Raw genomic sequence first — 18394 nt, 5'->3', positions numbered from 1 at the left:
CAAGAAAACTGCAGACCAATATTTCTATGAACATAGATATCAAAATTCTCCAAGAAATTTAAATCCAGAAATACATGAAAGAGATAATATAACCAACTGGAGTTTATCCCAAGGATACAAAGCAGATTCAACATTCAAAAATTAGCCAATACACCTGGGTGCAGTAGCCGCACACCTGTAATCCCAGTGCTTTGGGAAGTCAAAAGGGAGGATGGTTTGAGCCTGGGAAACAGAGTGAGACCCTCATCTCTACAAAAAAAAAAAAAAAAAAAAAAAAGTTGTTTTTTAATCAGCCAATATAATTCACCATCTTAACAGTCTAAAGAAGAAAAACCACATGGTTACCTCTACAGTTACAGAAAAAACATTTAACAAAAGTCAACATCCATTCATGTGTTTTCTTTTAATCTCAAAAAACAATAGGAATAGAAACATTCTTAATAGGATGAAAGACTTTTACTGAAAAACGCTATATCTAATACCATAATGATGAAAGCTCATTTCTCCCTAAGATTAGGAATAAGGCAAGAAATTACTTTCTCACAGCACTCTTACTCAACATCATAGTGGAAGTCCTAGCCAGAGCAAAATGGCAAGAACATAAAATAAAAAGCAGACAGACTGGAATAGAAGAAGTAATAAGTACACAAATAAGCAACTCAAACTAAGAAAAACAGAACCAGATTCAGTGGTACAAAATGGTGAAGGTGGGGGAAGGTGAATGGGGCTGGGGCTAGGGCTAAGGTGAAATGAGGAAGTCTTTCTGAGAAGATAACTTTTGAGCTGAAATTTCAAGGATACAGAAAAGCCAGCCATGAAAAAAATTACACACACACACACACACACACACACACACACACACACACACACAATGAATTTGTATGTTATTCTCTATCCAGGATTTTTCAGCTCCTAAACTTACAGTTTCGGAGCTCACTCCTCACTGCCTCTAAGTTCTCCAGTTGCAAAAGACTCTGATCAGCTGAAATCATCTTTTTGTCTTATATTACAGACAGCTGAGCAAACTTGGTCCAGTCAACTGGTAAGGGAGAGGGTGGGCTGGAACGTGAGAAAGTCACGAGGTTTAAGCCACAGGGATTAGGCAAGTAAATCTTAAAAGGTGAAGGGGAGCAGTTTAGCAATTATTAACATTTCTCGGCAAAAACAAAATTAATAAGCCTCTATTCATATGTAAAAACTAATTGACCAATAAATTCCAAATGGTGAAAACTGATAAATCCAGATGAAAGATATAAGACAGTCATTGTACAATTATTGCACGCTTTCTGTAGGTTTCAAATTTTTCAAAAAATAAAGTTGGAGGGAAAAAAGAAACCTGCATATCTTGCATTCTTGAATACATGTTATAGATGACATAATTTGGAACTCTTTGTGAGTCAAAGCAATTTTAATACAAATGGCAAATACAAAGATTAAAAAACAACTTACCTGTATGCTATTGTATCCCTGGTCTTTGAAATCCTAGTTAAAATTCCTCTGCTATCAGAGTCTGCAAAATTCATGCTCTTAACTGCAGAGTTTACAGGAAAAAAAAAATCTTTAACATTAGCTGCCATTTCAATAGCACAAGGGCAGAAATAATATTTAAGTAAGCAAAGTACAATGTAACTCTGGAAGTCTAGTTAATGGAAATTTGGAAATTAAAAAGCATTAATTACTTGCCCATTATTCTGCTAATTGATTTAGTGACCAGAAATACAATAATGCAGCTAATACACACAGAGACCAACCTATTTAGCCTGGAATGAATTCCAAGTTTTCTGTACCACCTCAATTTTCATAAGAGATTTAATCAACATTGGCAGAAATGTGTATATTCCTAAAACTGACTGTGCTCAGGCATTAGTAACTACATTTAAAAACCACAGGTTCTTTGGTGACTAATTAGTGACTATTAGGCCAGGTGTGAACTATATTAATAAAACCAATTTCATCACTGTCATTAAATTTAAGTATAGAGAAGCCTAAAAAAAAAAAAAGTACTGTTCTAAAATACCTCTGCATTTATAGTGGAGTAGCTTGTATAGGTTTAACTCTGTCTAGCAGATGATAATTATAACTCTGAACAGACAATGTTTTTTGAAAGAAGTTATTGGAAGGTGCTGTAGAGAGACCAAAAGGCAGCAGAAACTAGAGGGGATTTGACCTCTTAACTAAGGCAACTAAGATGGAGGAATATTTGCATTTTAAAGGATTTTCACTTAAGGGTGCTCTCCAGTCTGTTTGCCATGAAAAGGCTAAAATGCAAGCAAAAATCTGTAATCCTATTGGCTTATTGAGCCAGATAGTAGAGTTGGAGTCTCCAATAGTAGCTGAAAAGGGGATAATCCCAATAAGAAAGGGGTCAAAAAAGTAAGAGTTCTAAAATCTCTCTATATTTGCTAACCAATCCTTGACCAACTCTTGAACTACAAATGCACAGAGACAACTATGAGGTTGCCAGCAAATGACAACAGCTGGAAAGGCTGAAAAAACTAAGCAGAACTTTCAGGGGCTGCCCAAAACATGGGAGGAGTCTGGAATTTGAGCCAGCCAAGTTAACTGCCCATAGAACAAAAATCCACACCCTTTAGAGTAATACAAGAGATTCACAAATTGTCACAACATATCACCCACAATAGCTGGAGGCCAAAACAATTACTAGACGTGTGAGGAAACAGTACATTGGAATCTACAGTTAGGAGAAAAACCATTCAATAAAATCTGACACTAAGAGAACCCATTTGCCAGAATTAGTAGAAAAGAAATTTAAAGTCACTATTATAAGTAGGTTAAAAGACTTAAAGAAATATATAATCATATGAAATGAACATATGGAGAATATCAGCAGAAAAATAGAAACTATAAAAGAGAATCAAGTGGGAATCACAGAACTGAAAACTAAAACACCTGAGATGAAGAATTTACTAGATGGAATTAACAGATTGAAGATGTCAGAAAAAATAATCAGTAAACTCAAGGATAGTAAAGTAATGAAGAAATCTGGCAGACAACATCTTAACCAAGCGATCAAAGTTAACATTACTAACACTGGGAAAAACCAACATCCTGTGCCTCCTGAAATGATGCACTGAAAAGGAAATATTATCACTTTCATGGCATTTTGCCAAAAATCAATTACTGGAATCAAAACCTAAAGCAAATTCAAACTGAGGGTCAATATATAAAATAACTGACCTAAACACTTTGAAAATTCCAAAGCCAAGAAGACAAAGAACGGCTGGGAAATCATTCCAGATTCAAAATGACTAAAACAGACATAAAAACCAATACAATGAACGATCATGTATCAGATCTGGACTGGGGACAGTGGAGCAGGGAAGCAATAAAGAACATTAATTAGACAATTATTGAAATTTGAATATGGACTATGGATTAGATAATAGTATTATATCAATGGTAAATCATCTGACTTTGATCATTATACTGTGGTTACATAAGGGAATATCGTTTTTAGAAAAGGTATACTTAGGTATTTAAGGGTGCAAAATGTCTTCAAGTTTCTCTCAAATGGTTCAGATAATGAAATTACATGCACTCACAGAATGATAAAGCAAATGCAGAAAAATGTAAACAATTGATGAATCTTGACAGAGGATATGTGGGAGTTTCTTGTTCTATCCTTGCAATTCTTCTGTTAATTTTAAAACTATACTGAACTAAGTAAGTTGTCAAAAATGACTATACCCTATTGGAAATCTGACACATGACTACCAGGAGTGTAGATTAGTATACTACTCTGGAAAACTGTTGGTAGTATCTACTAATCACTTGATAATTTAGCAATTCCACTTCTAGGTATATACCTGTCATTGTTTAAATTGTGTTTGCTAAAAATTCATATGTTGAACTGCTAACCCCGGTACCGAACGTAACCTTGTTTTGAAATAGAGTTGGTGCAAATGTAAATAGCTGGTATCCTTATGAAAAGAGGAAATCTGGACCCAGAAATACTTACAGAATGAAAACTGTCTGTGAAAACTGAAGTTACAGTACTGCAAGTCAAAGCATTCCCAGAAGCTAGGAGACAGGCCTGGAACAGATCCTTCCCTAGTGCCTTCAAAGGGAGAATAGGCCTGGCTAACATCTTCATCTTGGAGTTCTGGCCACCAGAACTGTGAGATAGTAAATTTCTGTGGTTTAATTCACTTAAGTTTGTGGTAATTTGTTATAGCAGCTCCAGATAATTATTCCAATATCCAACAGAAATACATTCATAGTAGCATCAAATGGTGTATAGAAGAATGCTCATAGTAGCCCAAACTGAAAATATCTCAAGTATCAGGCAATAGTAGAATAAGTTGTAATATATTTATATAATGGAATTCCATACATTAAACAACATAAATTAATCTCACAAACATTATGAGTGAAAGAAGCCAGACACAGATGAGGTAAAAGAAAAGAGAAGGTTCAGATAGCGGTGAAGGAGGAAACTAGGGAAGACAGAGCTTTAAAAGCACTCTAAAGGTGGCTACACACAGAGGGCATATTTTAATATCTTTTAAAGTAACACTAAAGGAGAATGTCCTGAAAATATTGTGCTAGGAAAGCTATCTATTTTGGTCCACTTCTACTATCACACAGGAACATAAAAGTTCCTAAAAGCTCAGGAAAATGCATATCATTTAAACAAGAGCCATAGAAAATGATTGCAATTAAACCTATATAGAGAGATATTACAAGGAAAAGGCAGAAAATATGAGAAAAATAACCCCCCAAAAAAACACACTAACTCACAAGATGGATTTCAGTGATATTGAAGAATTTAGGAAAACAGAAGCTCTAAAACGACAACATAAATTAAAATAGAAAAATACAGGTTACATGATTAGTCAACAGGAAGATAAAAAAAAACAGAGCTCAGTAATGTTAAATCAAGTTTAGCCTGAAGCTGCCTCCTTATGTATTTTAAGTTTGGCCTAAACGTTTCTCTGCACATCATGAACTATAACAAGTGGAGGTATAAACAGACTGTAGCTTACACTTGTGCCAATCACCAAGTTTTGGCCAATCAAATATAGCCAACTGTTTGAACCATGTTCAAATAAGGCAAACGCCAATCTGTAACCAATCCAGCTGTTTCTGTACCTCACTTCTGTTTTCTGTATATCACTTTCCTTTTTCTATCTATAAATCTTCTTCTACCACATGGCTGCACAGGAGTCTCTGAGCCTGCTCTGGCTCAGGAGGCTTCCCAATTCACAAATTGTTCATTGCTGAATTAAACTCCTTTAAATTTAATTCAGCTGAAGTTTTTCTTTTATCAGTAAATAGAAAAAAACCAAGGCTGGGCGCGGTGGCTCAAGCCTGTAATCCCAGCACTTTGGGAGGCCGAGGTGAAAAAGTCATGAATAACCTGCCCCTTATTTAGCATATAGTCAAGGAATAGCCATATATACTGCTAGCCAGCAATCCATCATGGCTGCTGCTGCTGTCTGTTGTTTGAATAAATTTGCTTTTGCTTTGCTCTGCAAGTTTACCTATGAATTAGTTCCTGCATGAAGCCAAGGACCCTCCTGGGCTGAACCCCAATTTTGGGGTTTGCCTGCATCAAAATCAAGACATTATGCATCATTTCCCCTTTCACAATATCAAGCAAAACTGCTGTTGCCTTAGCACAAATCAAGGCTATGGCACCAAACTATACTAGTAGGCATTGTATTCTTCATCATATGCTTAGAAGGGAGCCATTTTTACTTAAGAATGTCTTTGATGAAGTAGTAAAGATATATTGATTGTATTAAGTCTTGCTCTTAGAGTACCTGACTTTAATAACATAGGTGAAGAAATGGAAAGTTGTGTATATATAAAGCTCTTGCTGCACACCAAAGTAGAATGAGTACCTCCAGGAAAGGCATTTGTGTAATTGAGTTGCAAAGTCAAATGGTGCATTTTTCATGAAACATCATTTTTACTGGAAAGAAAAACTGGCAGACAAACTACAGTTATTGAGATGAGTATTTGGCAGATATTTTATCAAAAATGAATTAAAGTGAGCAAACACTTCAAGGAAAACAACTGTCAGAATTTGTTGCCATGATAAAATTTTAGAATTCAAGTAAAAATTGGAATTTTATAAAACTTGTGTCCACCACTCGGAGCTCGACAGCTTCCCAATACTTAGAATTTGTTTGATGAGATCAGTGGTGATGTTTTAAAAAATGTAATTTTTTGCATAATGCATAATCAAATGTGTCAATATTTGCATGATCTGCATAACTCTGTGAACTAGTAATTTTTAAATGGCAAATTCATGGTGTTAAAAAAAATCACATATGGGTAAATGATCCATTCAAAGTGCAAGACAGACCAATGGTTTTTAGTGTAAGAGTCCAGAAAATTCATAATATAGCTTGATTCTTCATTGCAACCAATGTTTAAGAAACTATTACCTGTCAAATTTTGATGTAACATCAGAAAAATCCATAATTACCTGGAAAAGTTATTAAAATACTCCTTTTCTCAACTTCATATTTATATGAGGCCATATTTTCTTAAGTATTTCAACCAAAACAATGGATTGCAACAGATTGAATGCAGAATCAGATGAGAATCCAGCTGTCTGAAGACATAAAAATGATTTGCAAGAATGTAAACAATATCACATTTCTCACTAAATTTTGTTTTATTTTTCATAAAAAACTATTACTTATAACATGTTTTATCATTCTTATATGAAAATTAATAAAATTTGTCTGTTATTAATTCCTGATATGAGTTATATCAACAGATATAACTCCCAAACAAAACTCTTTGGGTTCCTTGATAATTATTTAGAGACTAAATTTTGAGGTCCAACATTTTGAGACCCACTGCACTATAGCCAATGAAACTGGTGAATATTATGCCAGAATGTGTGAAAGCTATCAAACTGCTGAATTACATTTCAAAAAATGACAAAGGCATCAACATGAAGGAGCCCTTCTCCTACCCAGCAAGCCAAATTTTTGAGTGACTTGAGTATCAAGTAAGAATAGCCATAACTGATGAAAATATATCCAGTATACAACAACCATACATTCCTAAAGAGAGTTTAAAAACAACCACAACCAAGAAATCTCATTGGTCACCTTTCAAGGTTGCTAAGATACAAACTTATCTTTGTGAAAATTGATAAAGGGTTAAAGAAATTAAGTATTTGTCCATCTTTTCCTTAACTACTTCAGAAAAAAACAGTTGATGAGTTCATCTTCATAAAAATCCAGTTAATATAGAAAACCATGGTTAGGAAAACACTGTTTGCAACCCTTAAAAAAATTTAGAGCTAGTATCCATATTCAATGGCTACTAAACCTATTAAGTGAAAGACTGATAGAAAACTTAACCGATGGATCAGGTTGACAATATCTAAACTGATTAACCTTAATATCATTGAGGGAAGCATCTAGCCAATTTGTGCTTGTGAAGTGATGGAAAGGAAGTACACATCACCCTCATGAACTATTCTTGCCAAAAGCAATCAATTCTGTAGACTTATCTACCAATCTGTGAGAATCTGTGGCATAGAAATGCAATTAAAAAGTAATCACAAATAACTAATCAGCGAAATTCAGATTATAAAGAGGATTACAAGACAAATAACCAGTTCTTCAGCAGTTTAAATGGCATTGCAAACAAAATGCTGGGGCTGGGCTCCAGGACAGGGACTAAATAGATTGAGAGACCTCAGAGACATCAAATAAACAGAAGGAGCCTTTTTCGGCTCCTGAGTAGAAAAACCAACGATAAAAACGAATTTCTGAGACAACATGGAAAATGAGTATTGGGTGATATTGAAAATGGGTATTAAACATGGACTGGGCATTTGGTGATATTGTTAGGTGTGGTAAGTTGCTTATCTGTTAAAGGCATACGTATTTCTACGTATGTATGTATTTAGAGGTATGTGTTTCATGAATTTAAAATACTCCAAGAAAAGAAGTAGCAGGTAAAACAAGTTCAGCAAAATGCTGATGGTTACAAAACCTGGATGCAGGTACATGGGGTGGGGGTAGGGGTTGTTCTATCATTTTAATTTTGTGTATGTCTGAAGGTTTCCTATAATAAGAACAAAAATAGCATTTTGTAGATACCTATATTGATGATATAGCATACAAAGGAAGTACATTTCATGTACTTATTCACAATAAGCACGTGCTTGATAAATTTATCCTAAAAAAATGAAATAATGAAAAAAGACGTTAACAGTGTAAGATCAGAGTAATGCTCAAACTGAATGATGAAAGCAGTAAGTGCAATAGCTCCACAAAGATGAACATTACTGGAGTTGCAGGAACATTGTTTACCCTCCTAAAAAGAAAGCCACTCGAAAATATTTATGCTTGTTTTGAATTTTCCCAGCTATTCTGTTCCAGACACAGATTTTTCAATCCTGGGATTCAATGGAAACAAAATAGAAACCCTCAAAAGTAGTTAGAAAAAACATATCTGTCTTGCCCAGTAAAATAATTTGGTGTTGAGGCAAAATCTTAAATAGCAAAAAGATGCAGAAACACATAAAATATGTTTATCCACAAAGATAAGATATTTCAGTGTAATCAACACAAATAAAGAAAAATCTTTACAAATGTTTTCCTTAAATCAAAACAATTTAAGCCATAATTTAAAATATGGCTGTAATATTAAGTAATACTACATGTCCCATTATGCCTGAACGGATGTGCTGCACTTGGTACAAATGAACACAGAATAATTACACCTAGTTGATATAATCACTCTGAAAAGACACAAAGATCAAGATCTCGAAAATATCAGAGAAACATTATCATGGATACACTTTATAAATGAGTACACAACCTATATGTGAACACAAGTAGATTGGACTAAAAGTTTCAGTCGAGTGAAATTAGACCGCTCGGCCACGCTATCACACACAGGCTGGGTTGAGTGGAATTAAATGCTAGCTATGCTTAGTGACATTTTTATAATACAATTTTTTGTATCTTTTCACTAATAACACACTTTCATGTATCTGTGGACATAAAGAAGCTTCACCTCCTCCCAAATCATTCCAGTATAAACTTATGGTTATCAGAATAAGTTATTTGCCTTTCTGTTTTGGCCAACAAAGAAAAAGCAAGTAGGACAGTAAGAGAATGGGCAGGGCAAGGGAGAACTCCTTATTAAAAGCCTGCAACTTTATGTAAGCTAAAAAATGCATTACAGTCTCAAAATAATAACTCATTATATATCCATTGAGGATTATTTTAATTACACATCCTAAAACATACCTACGTAGTATGAGTTACCATATGTAGTATCAAGCTTTCCGTTTACTTGCTGCTTGGCCCATCAGGCCAACCCTAAAAAATGAAATGGAAAATGAATTTCCATTTCAATACTGAATCTGAAATATTCATATTTTGTTTCAATATTGAAATTTTTGTTTTATTGTGAGTTCTGCTCCTAAGATCAGCCTGAAATGTTTTAACCAGTTTTGTTTCAAGGTGGGGGAAGCCTATTATCAAATAATTGTGTTTTTGTGTTAACTACGTGGGAAACAAATTTGTAGCCAGGTTTTGCGTATCTGTACCACCTAGATAAAATAATTTGTCACCATTTTAAGAGTATAATACTTGCAGTAAGTGTATGTTTTGTTCAAATTAAACAGATTACAAATGAAACTTAATTTGATGTCTGTTTAACAGACATCACAAATTAAAAACCTCATAACCTGTGGGAGAAAACATGTTTTCAAGAACAGTCTTAGGTTGGTAAAACATGCACATTCTCATCTCTTAACTGTTCTCTTCTACTTTCCATTCATCTTTTGCATAGCATTTTTCCTCTTTCTGATATATTCATATAAATCATTAGTATCTGTCATCTATTAATACATCCAGTTCCATGTGAACCTTCCTCAAGTCACATCTAACCTCTAAAGCAATTTGAATCCAACGAGTCAGCTGAGCAATTAATTCCAAAAGCCGTGTTAAAAAGCAAAACACATTTGAGTATACTTGTGTTCTACATTCCAATACAGATTAGTGTCAAAAAAACAAAACATAACACTATGCATTCAGTACTTATTTGAGGGGCATAAAGACAGTCATAATGCTAGAATCTGGACCTATGCTTTCAACATCATTCTTATCAAATAGTTAAAATAAGTAAAAATAAACTGTGTTATTATTAATATATTGAATCCCACTTAGCAAGGCATAAAAAAGACTATTAAGTGCAAAACAGTTTTATAAGAGTGGTATTTTTTTCCTCCTGGTATCAACTTTCTATCAGACTCCATCAACATACAACTGGAATTGCTTCCATAGTTTGTCCTGCTTCCAGTAGGAAATCAAATTTCTTTCAAAAATCTAATTCCAGGCCTCCACACACTCTCCTCCCAACTCCCCTTAAGTATTCAATTTCTTTCCTGAAGTACATCTTACATAAATATTACAATATTAAGGACTAAATTTTAATGAATGCAAATCAGAGAAAATGAAAGAACATTAACTCTTATTCAAAACTCCTTTTAAAAATCTGTTTCCAGTCCCTACCCATTCCAAATTGCAACGTAAGCATGAAGCACTAAACACACACACACACACACACACACACACACACACACACAGTCTGTTTCCAAGTTATATTTTTAACTTCTCCCATGATTTCCTTTAAAAAAGATGAACACAAAATCTCTCTAGTAATGACTTTATTCATGAATTTATAATGGAATTCAAAATAGCAAAGAACATGAAAATTTTCAGACTTTTATTAACCAAATGCATCATAAAATACATCTATTTTCACATAACAAAAATGCTTAAAATGCACATGTGAGAATATAAATATTCTCTACTTCATAGAACTTCAAGATAATGAAAAATTGCTTACTACAGTTTGCCACAAAAACTCATTACACTGCAAATACAAAAGAAATAAAAAAGACTCATTACATTGCAAATACAACTGGCAAAATAACCATTTCAGGGCTAAACTTTTGGTAAAGTGCTATTTTCATACTGAAAGAAATTAGTAAAGATTAAAAATTTAAATTCTGAATCATGATTCTGAAAGTTTTCTTTAGTATTCATTACGTTCATCACATTCTTGTGTCCCCAACATGAGACTAAGCACTATTTCAAAATTTTTAAAAATCGTTCCATTCACAGATTATTTCCCGGAAGTTAAAAATTATCATACCATTGCTAACTGAAGCTTTCATGATACAGGTGTCCATTAGACACAACAAATAATTTTTCATTGTTTAAACATGATCTTTGGCTTAAAGCTGTCCTGTTATCTTTTGTTAGTTGCATGGTGTGGTCAGTAAAAGATTCATACCACAGCACCCGAGTTTTATTTGAGCCATACGAAAATAGAGTCAATCGCCTAAGGGCAATGAATGGCACGTATCAAGAATCTGGAGAGATGAATTCTCTAAAATTCGTAACTTATGTGTTAATGGAAATCATTGTTGCTGAACAGTGACTGTCCCTCACTCCCTTTCATCAATTACCTCTATCAATTCATTAACAACATTAACCAATGAGAGAAAATTAGCTGGAAAATCCATTAACAGCATTAGCCACTAAGAGGAAATCAGTTGGGGGAAAAAAAAAAAACTAATCTGAAAGAAAGCACACAGATGCAAATCTTAGGCAGATTAAGACCAACTAAACTGCAAATGTAAGTATGGTGGTGTCCACCCATACACATACACACACCTCATACTTACAGTGTGAATATCTACCACTGCATAGATTCCACCACATGGAAGAGCTCTATGCCTATGGGTGTATATATCCTAGAGATTAGAATGGACTGTTTTACAGAATTAATGAGACTTTGAATGATGCCAACATTGGCCTTTCCCCAAAAGGTTTTTAAATTAACAGAGCAACAGGATGCAACACTGAGTAAATTACATGAAGTCATAAAGTTGAATCTCAGAAAGAACATGTTCAGTTTTGTAACTGAAAGCTGCTGATAATTTCTTCTCTCTCTCTTTGAATAATGAAATGCAAGTGCCTTTTAGCAATGGCAGCATTCAAATCCCACAAAAAATCAAGCAATGTTCCCTTAAGGAGTACTTCCATTGGCACAAACTGTAAAACCTGCTGGGGTGAATCAGAGTTGAGCAAAGTGCTCAACAATTCATTCACATTCTGCAGATACTGGAAAACTGGATTTGGAAGGTCCTGATAACCAACACATAGCAGGACTGCACAGGACCTCAGGGGATCAGAGGATGTGGGACAAAAAAAAGTGATGAATCTAAAACAACTGTGGAGTACAAAGATCAAACCAGCCATAAATCTTGTGAAACAAGAAAGTACAGGCAAAATCATAACATCTCCTGTATGAAGCTCCTGCAATGAATGTAGAAGGCAGTCCAAAAATAAATGCTGGTAAGTAGGATCTCCATCATGAAGCAAAGAACAGCTGAACGTCGTGAGTTCAGCTGATTCTAAAAGTTGAAATTCCAGTGGTAGATGCATTTTGATATTATGCGGAGTAGAAAAGCCCACAAGCAGGCACTTTATTTGACTGCTGGGTTGTACAACCTGCTCATCCTGAAGGCACTTGGTAAGGCTAAACAACTCAGAAAATATCAGTTCTTCAGAAAAAACATGACACGAACAAGAATATTGCTGTTTTGGCCTAAACTTGGAATCCAAATTAAAAGCTCCTCCTAATGACTTTTCAATTGCTTCATTAAGAGTTTTTAAAATTTCACCATCACAAAAAGGAGAACACTTTACCTTTGGCAGTTTCTTTCCCTCCAAAATATGCCACAAGTGACACTCGAGATTAAAAGCTGTCCTTTCTAAAACAGAACTTTGCCCAGGATGATACACACCATGTTCTTCAGCCCAACTATTAAAGTATCCTTTGGCTACTTTATCGTTCCATGAAAGGGCTTCTAGCATCTTCCTTTCATTATAGGTTTTAAAGTATTTGTTCCTCTGCCCAAACCATTTTGTATTTGTACTACAACCAATACTCGATTTTTTTACTAGCCAATTATTTCTGGAAAGATGTTTCAGTTGAAATTTTTGCATAAAATATTGTACAGCACAATCCCTTAAATTATTCAGCTTTTCTTGTTCCACTTTTCCCATGCACTCAAACAGACGAATGTTCTCAGAAATAGTTTCTAGCTGATATTTATGAAAGAACACACAACATTCTTCATGTCTCTTAAGAAAAGAATCAGGAATCACATGATGGGAAAAGAGGGCTTTCCTTTTCATTTCAGTCCCAAAATTTAAGATCATCTTAGATAACAGAGGATGGATGACCTCTCTCCCCTTATAGTGGAGACAAACCACATAGACTTCAGAGTTTCCTGCCTTGCTAGTAGCAGGTTTGAAAACATGGACTTGGTCAAAGCAACAGTTTAGCAGGTACATCAAGTTTATGGAACAATGTTCAAACATAGTAAACATCTTCAGAACAAAAGAGCCACCATTTCCAAGAGTGGTCAGAGCAGTGACAACCTCACAGTAATGCAAAGAAGAAACTAAAGCTTCCTGTTCACCTGGGTTTCCTTGGCAATCAAAACTCCCATCTGCCGTGATCAAGTGAACGGTAGCCATGCTGCTTATGAAATTCTGAAGTCCAGTCAGGTATTTCAGGGTCATGATGTCACCAGTGTTATCTGGACCAAAGTACCACCAATGTAAGGTATTTGCAATAAGCCGGTCATCCATAATCATCATGAGGTCATCATTTGCTTCATGGTATGGATTCAGAGTATTCGCTACCCAATTCCAATCACAAGGAAACCGATGAGATTTTAAGTAGTGGTTGAGACTAGCTATAAAAGCTCCTGGAGCTTCACAAAGGTGTAGAGAATTCAGTTTTCCATTCTGAAAAGCTTCCTGTGGAATAAGTGGAAAGCTGCACAAAATCTCATGGAACTTACACCATGCTTGAGTACAAAGTTCAGCATTCACAGATTTTCTAACATGAGAAATGATTTTCCCTGCTTTATTAGTGAAAGCAGTGTGCTCATGCCATTCATCCAGTTTCTTATCACTCAGTAGGTTTTTTACTTCATTTAGGGAGTTCTTCAAATCAAGAAATGCATTAAATTCAATGTGGTCACAGGTGAAAATCTCACTGGGATCCGGTAATTGCCACTCATTATCAAGTGGCTTGCCATAAGAAAAGTTCTTGGCAAAGAGTTCAAAAATCTCAGCAAGAACATCTGGGCTGAATGACTTAGGACTTGCTAGCTGCTGAACTGGTGGCTTTCTGCACTTACTCATTTTCAAATCAAATTAAAATCTAAGAAGAAAAAACACATAATTAATTGAATCAAATTAGTGAGTGAAATCTCAAGAGCAGCAAATATGATCACACTCATGACAAACTCCAGAAAATGGGAAGGCTCATGTAACATATTCTGTTACACAATCAGGTAATTTGGAATCATGAAAAACAAAGGCTTCCAAGACCTGGGTTCAAATTCCAGCTCTGCTACTTATGGCTTAATAAGCAGCCTTGGGTAAATTCCATCTCTGGGATTTGCTTTTTTCTCATTAAAAGGCCTTTTTTTTTTTTTTTTTTTTTTAAATATGGAGTCTCACTCTGTCATCCAGGCTGGAGTGCAGTGGCGCAATCTCGATTCACCGCAGCTTCCACCTCCCAAATTCAAGCAATTCCTGCCTCAGCCTCTGGAGCAGCTGGAACTACAGGCACACACCGCCACATCCAGCTATTTTTTGTTTTTTAGTAGAGACGGGGTTTCACCATGTTGGCCAAGATGGTCTTGACCTCCTGACCTCGTGATCCGCCCGCCTCAGCCTCCAAAGTGCTGGGATTACGGGCGTGAGCCACTGCACCCAGCTGGCATATCATTTTTTAAGAAGATAAAACATACTAGCAAATTAAAAATATATAACAAAGAATAATCACCAGTGAATGACAGCTCTTATTATCATAGTAATCCATTTAACTCCTCCCCAAAGTTCTTCAGTATCGACTGCGACAACAGCTACATGGCCTCAAACAAACACACCCTTAGATATTCATTCCTGGACATGACCTTTGTTCAAGCTCTAACAAGAGACTTTTTTAGTTCCTGTAGAAGATCATGCACCTGACCCAGTACTGATCCTGCCACCAGCCAGTTACCCGCCTACACCAGCCAGTTACCTGCCTAGTAGGATTACTGAATACATCCTCTGTCCAGATTTCACTCTCTAAGACATGCACTTTGGTGGTACCAATCATCTATACAAGTCATCAACTAAGGCTCATGATACTGCTTGTAAACTGTGTTGTACTTGAGTGCTTAGCCTTTTTCTGCTTGATGCAGAAACTGACCAATAGTTTACCCTGGTATGTCTCAAATTCCTGCCTTTCATATGATTCAGACAGCTCCACACTTCCACCATAAAACATCATTATTTCTTCTAGCCACTAAAACTTCTTAACACTTGGACAGCAGAATTTTATACTGAAGAAATATACTTACTGAATATACAAATTACAAGCAGTCACTCTACATACTCTGGCAGTCAACACTACCAAAGAAACCAGAAATATCCGTCTTCTGAAGAGGAAAAAGGATATGAGAAGTATGGCTTAATGGCATCGTTTTGGAAAAGTTACAAATCCCAGCAGCAAGAGCAATGAGTATTTACATGGTACCTGTTGGTGCAATGTTAATCAATAGATGCTTTAGTTGATAAATTCTGCACTTATTTAGCACATACAATGCATTCTACAAATCATTTTCCAAAAAAATCTAAATTTGTTGAATGTGAAAAAATTGACAATCACATCATCATCCCAGAAAAGCAGATGTTTGAGGACAAAATGAGAAATAAAAGGGACTACTGCCATAATACATACAATAATATTCAGATGACTTTTCTTTTAGCATCCACTTTGTATTGCTCTTTTAGCACACTTTTTAAAAATTCTTTCTTATTTTATGTTTAAATTATTTGCAAGTCTACTCAACCAGTCACTTCCCTGAAGTAACAGGTGTCTTCTTGGTCATTTGTTTGCCACCTTATATTTAAGATAAAACTTTTTTTTGAGACAGGGTCCTACTCTGCTACCCAGGCTGCAGTGCAGTGGCACACATCACAGCTCCCTGCAACCTTGACCTCCTCCCAGTCTCACAGGATCCTCTCACCTCAACCTCCAAAGTAGCTGGGAAACAGCTGTGCACCACCACACCTAGGTAGTTTAAAAAAAAAAAAAAAAAGCAGAGATGGGGTCTTGCTCTTTTGCCCAGGCTGGGCTCAAGCAATCCATCCACCTCGTCCTCCTAAAGTGCTGGGATTACAGGTATGAGCCACGATGCCTGTTTTTTGTTTCTTTTTTTTTACTGGTAGAACTATATTTAGACAAATTTCTAAAGGACGACAAAATTGAGGTGTTTCCACATTCACTGAAATCTTAAATAAGGGTAAATAGAAGTTTTTTACAGCAAGCTCCTCTGTCTTAATTGGCATTGTGCTTGCCGGAAATTACACCTATGTTTCACTCTCATCTATATTCTATTTTGGAAAAAGTCTAATTTTAGTCATTAACTTCACATACTAATTAATGGCTGTAGTTAGGCTGTGAAATCCTATCTAAGGTAATAGGTAATTACCTTCACATGAGGACAACTTAAATGATTCAGACACTCCACTGTTTTGACTATACTCTTGCTGCGTTGCTGCGTTGCTGGCTAATTCTTATTATTACTCCCTTACTCATTTCCTCCAGCCAAACAGGCCTTTCCGGTTTTCACTGAAGACACCAAACACATTTCAAGCCAACAGTCTTTCTGCATTGCTCGTTCCTCTGCCTGGAATGCTCTTTCCCCAGTTATGAGGACAGCTAACTCCTTCACCTCCTTCCAGTATTTGCTCAAATGTCATCTTCTCAGTGAAGCCCACCTTAGTTAAGATTGCATCTTGCATTTCCCCATGCCTCTTACCTCGCTGTATTTTTTTTTCCTACGGTACTTATTTCCTTCCAACCTATAATTTACTTCCTTATGTTTACTATTTATTATGTCTTCCCCAAATTAGAATGTAAGCTCCACAGGGCAGAGATCTTTGTTTTGTTTACACATAGACCATTCCAAGAAGTTAGATATTGCCTGGTACACAGTAAACACTCAGTATTTACTGAATAAATGAATGGATATCATACTTAGCACAAAAGGCACCTCTCTCTTCAGGTTCTGACTATGAGTCATAATAGTGCATTTCAACTTCACTCAAGCATTTAAATGCATGACTTAAAAAAAAAAAAAAAAAGCATGTGGCTTACAGCGTCTGTGGAAAAATTTTCCAGTATATGATCCTCTGAGACTCCATTGAGCTTTGTGGCATCTTAATTCTGCTAAGTGGGTTGCTATTACCATTTTTGCATGGCAAACTCAAGTAGGCAGTTATGTAGGCCCGCCCAAGGAAATGCTTGGAAAATTCGTGAACCCAAAACAAAACCCGTAAGATCTCACCAACAGTTTTTACCTCTCAACACTCAAGTGCTTCCGCCAACTCCTCCTACCAGCAACTGTGAAAAGAACAGCCAGTGAGTAACCAGCGCTGACTCTGGGCCGGGGCACCCCAATCTCATTTCATCTAGTGGAAATGAGTCCCAAACCCCACCCTAGCAGCGGGGTCCCTGACCTGGAGGAAACTCAGTCCCAGCCCCAGGCTTACCGGCTGGGAAGTAGGAGGAGGGCCCGGGCTCGTACCCAGGCCCGGACTACCTTCGCCCATGCCCACCTGGGCACCAGTATCAGGGTAGGCTGCACTTCACTCCCTCGAGGAAGCCATTCTGCACTTCCGCTCCCGGGGCTGCTTCCCGGGGTAGTCGCTCCTTTGGGTCCGCTGCGCCTCCAGTCGCAAAGCAGTGGCGCGCGGGAAGGCGGTCCAGACCCGCCCTCGCGGCACCTGAAAACCGAGCGCACCTCCAGACCGCGCAGCCGCCGACGGGGTCCAGGGCCGCTCCAGCCCCACTGCGCACGCGCCCTGTAGGCCGGGCCGACGTCACGTGCGTCAACGTTACGCACGCCGGCGACTCGCGCCTCGTCTAGGCCTCCGCTCCCTAGGTTTTGCTTTGAGGGGTACAGAAGCTGAGAGGCGCCGGCCTCCCGCCCCCGGCCACTGTGGCAACGGAAGCGGTGGGCGCAGGCAGAGCGTTCTTTGGCCCCGCCCCCGAAGAGGTGGAGGGAAGGGGCGGGGCAAACCTGTCTGTCAGGACGTGATGGTTCCGCCCACCTGGCCGCTGTCCCCGAAGGCTTTCAGGCGCTTCTGGACAGATGTTAGTTCCTGTACAGACTGGGTTAAAACTGCAGCTCAAAAGAGGTTAAAAGCCAAACTAGGGAACTGCGAGATAAGATTGTTTATATATACATGACATAATATATATTCATTATGTTGCTTAATAAACCAATAAGAAA

At 36.9% G+C, this 18394-nt stretch overlaps 1 protein-coding gene across 6 annotated transcripts; it reads right to left on the bottom strand.

Moving 5' to 3' along the window:
* Window positions 1-9305: 9305 nt before the first annotated feature.
* On the bottom strand, window positions 9306-18087 carry CMTR2 (cap methyltransferase 2). 6 transcript variants are annotated; one of them, XM_010350658.2, is made up of 4 exons: window positions 17652-18087; window positions 17460-17502; window positions 15455-15630; window positions 9307-14262 (listed from the first exon to the last, which is right to left on the bottom strand). In XM_010350658.2, the coding sequence occupies exon 4, from the start codon at window positions 14241-14243 to the stop codon at window positions 11931-11933; it is 2313 nt and encodes a 770-aa protein (XP_010348960.1). In that variant the 5' UTR covers window positions 14244-14262; window positions 15455-15630; window positions 17460-17502; window positions 17652-18087; the 3' UTR covers window positions 9307-11930. The 6 variants fall into 6 exon arrangements, with proteins under 6 accessions (XP_074262164.1, XP_010348960.1, XP_074262152.1 ...); XM_074406063.1 differs by lacking the exon at window positions 15455-15630 and having other exon boundaries at window positions 9306-14262; window positions 17257-17502; XM_074406051.1 differs by having other exon boundaries at window positions 9307-15630.
* Between the last annotated feature and the right edge of the window lie 307 nt (window positions 18088-18394).

Source organism: Saimiri boliviensis, chromosome 1, assembly GCF_048565385.1.
Source record: "Saimiri boliviensis isolate mSaiBol1 chromosome 1, mSaiBol1.pri, whole genome shotgun sequence".
Taxonomy (NCBI): domain Eukaryota; kingdom Metazoa; phylum Chordata; class Mammalia; order Primates; family Cebidae; genus Saimiri; species Saimiri boliviensis.
This window is presented reverse-complemented; position numbering and strand designations above follow the sequence as displayed.

What these genes read in the sequence shown, in the direction of transcription:
- CMTR2 (XM_074406063.1), bottom strand. Translation starts at nt 14,243, where the DNA reads ATGAGTAAGTGCAGAAAGCCACCAGTTCAGCAGCTAGCAAGTCCTAAG.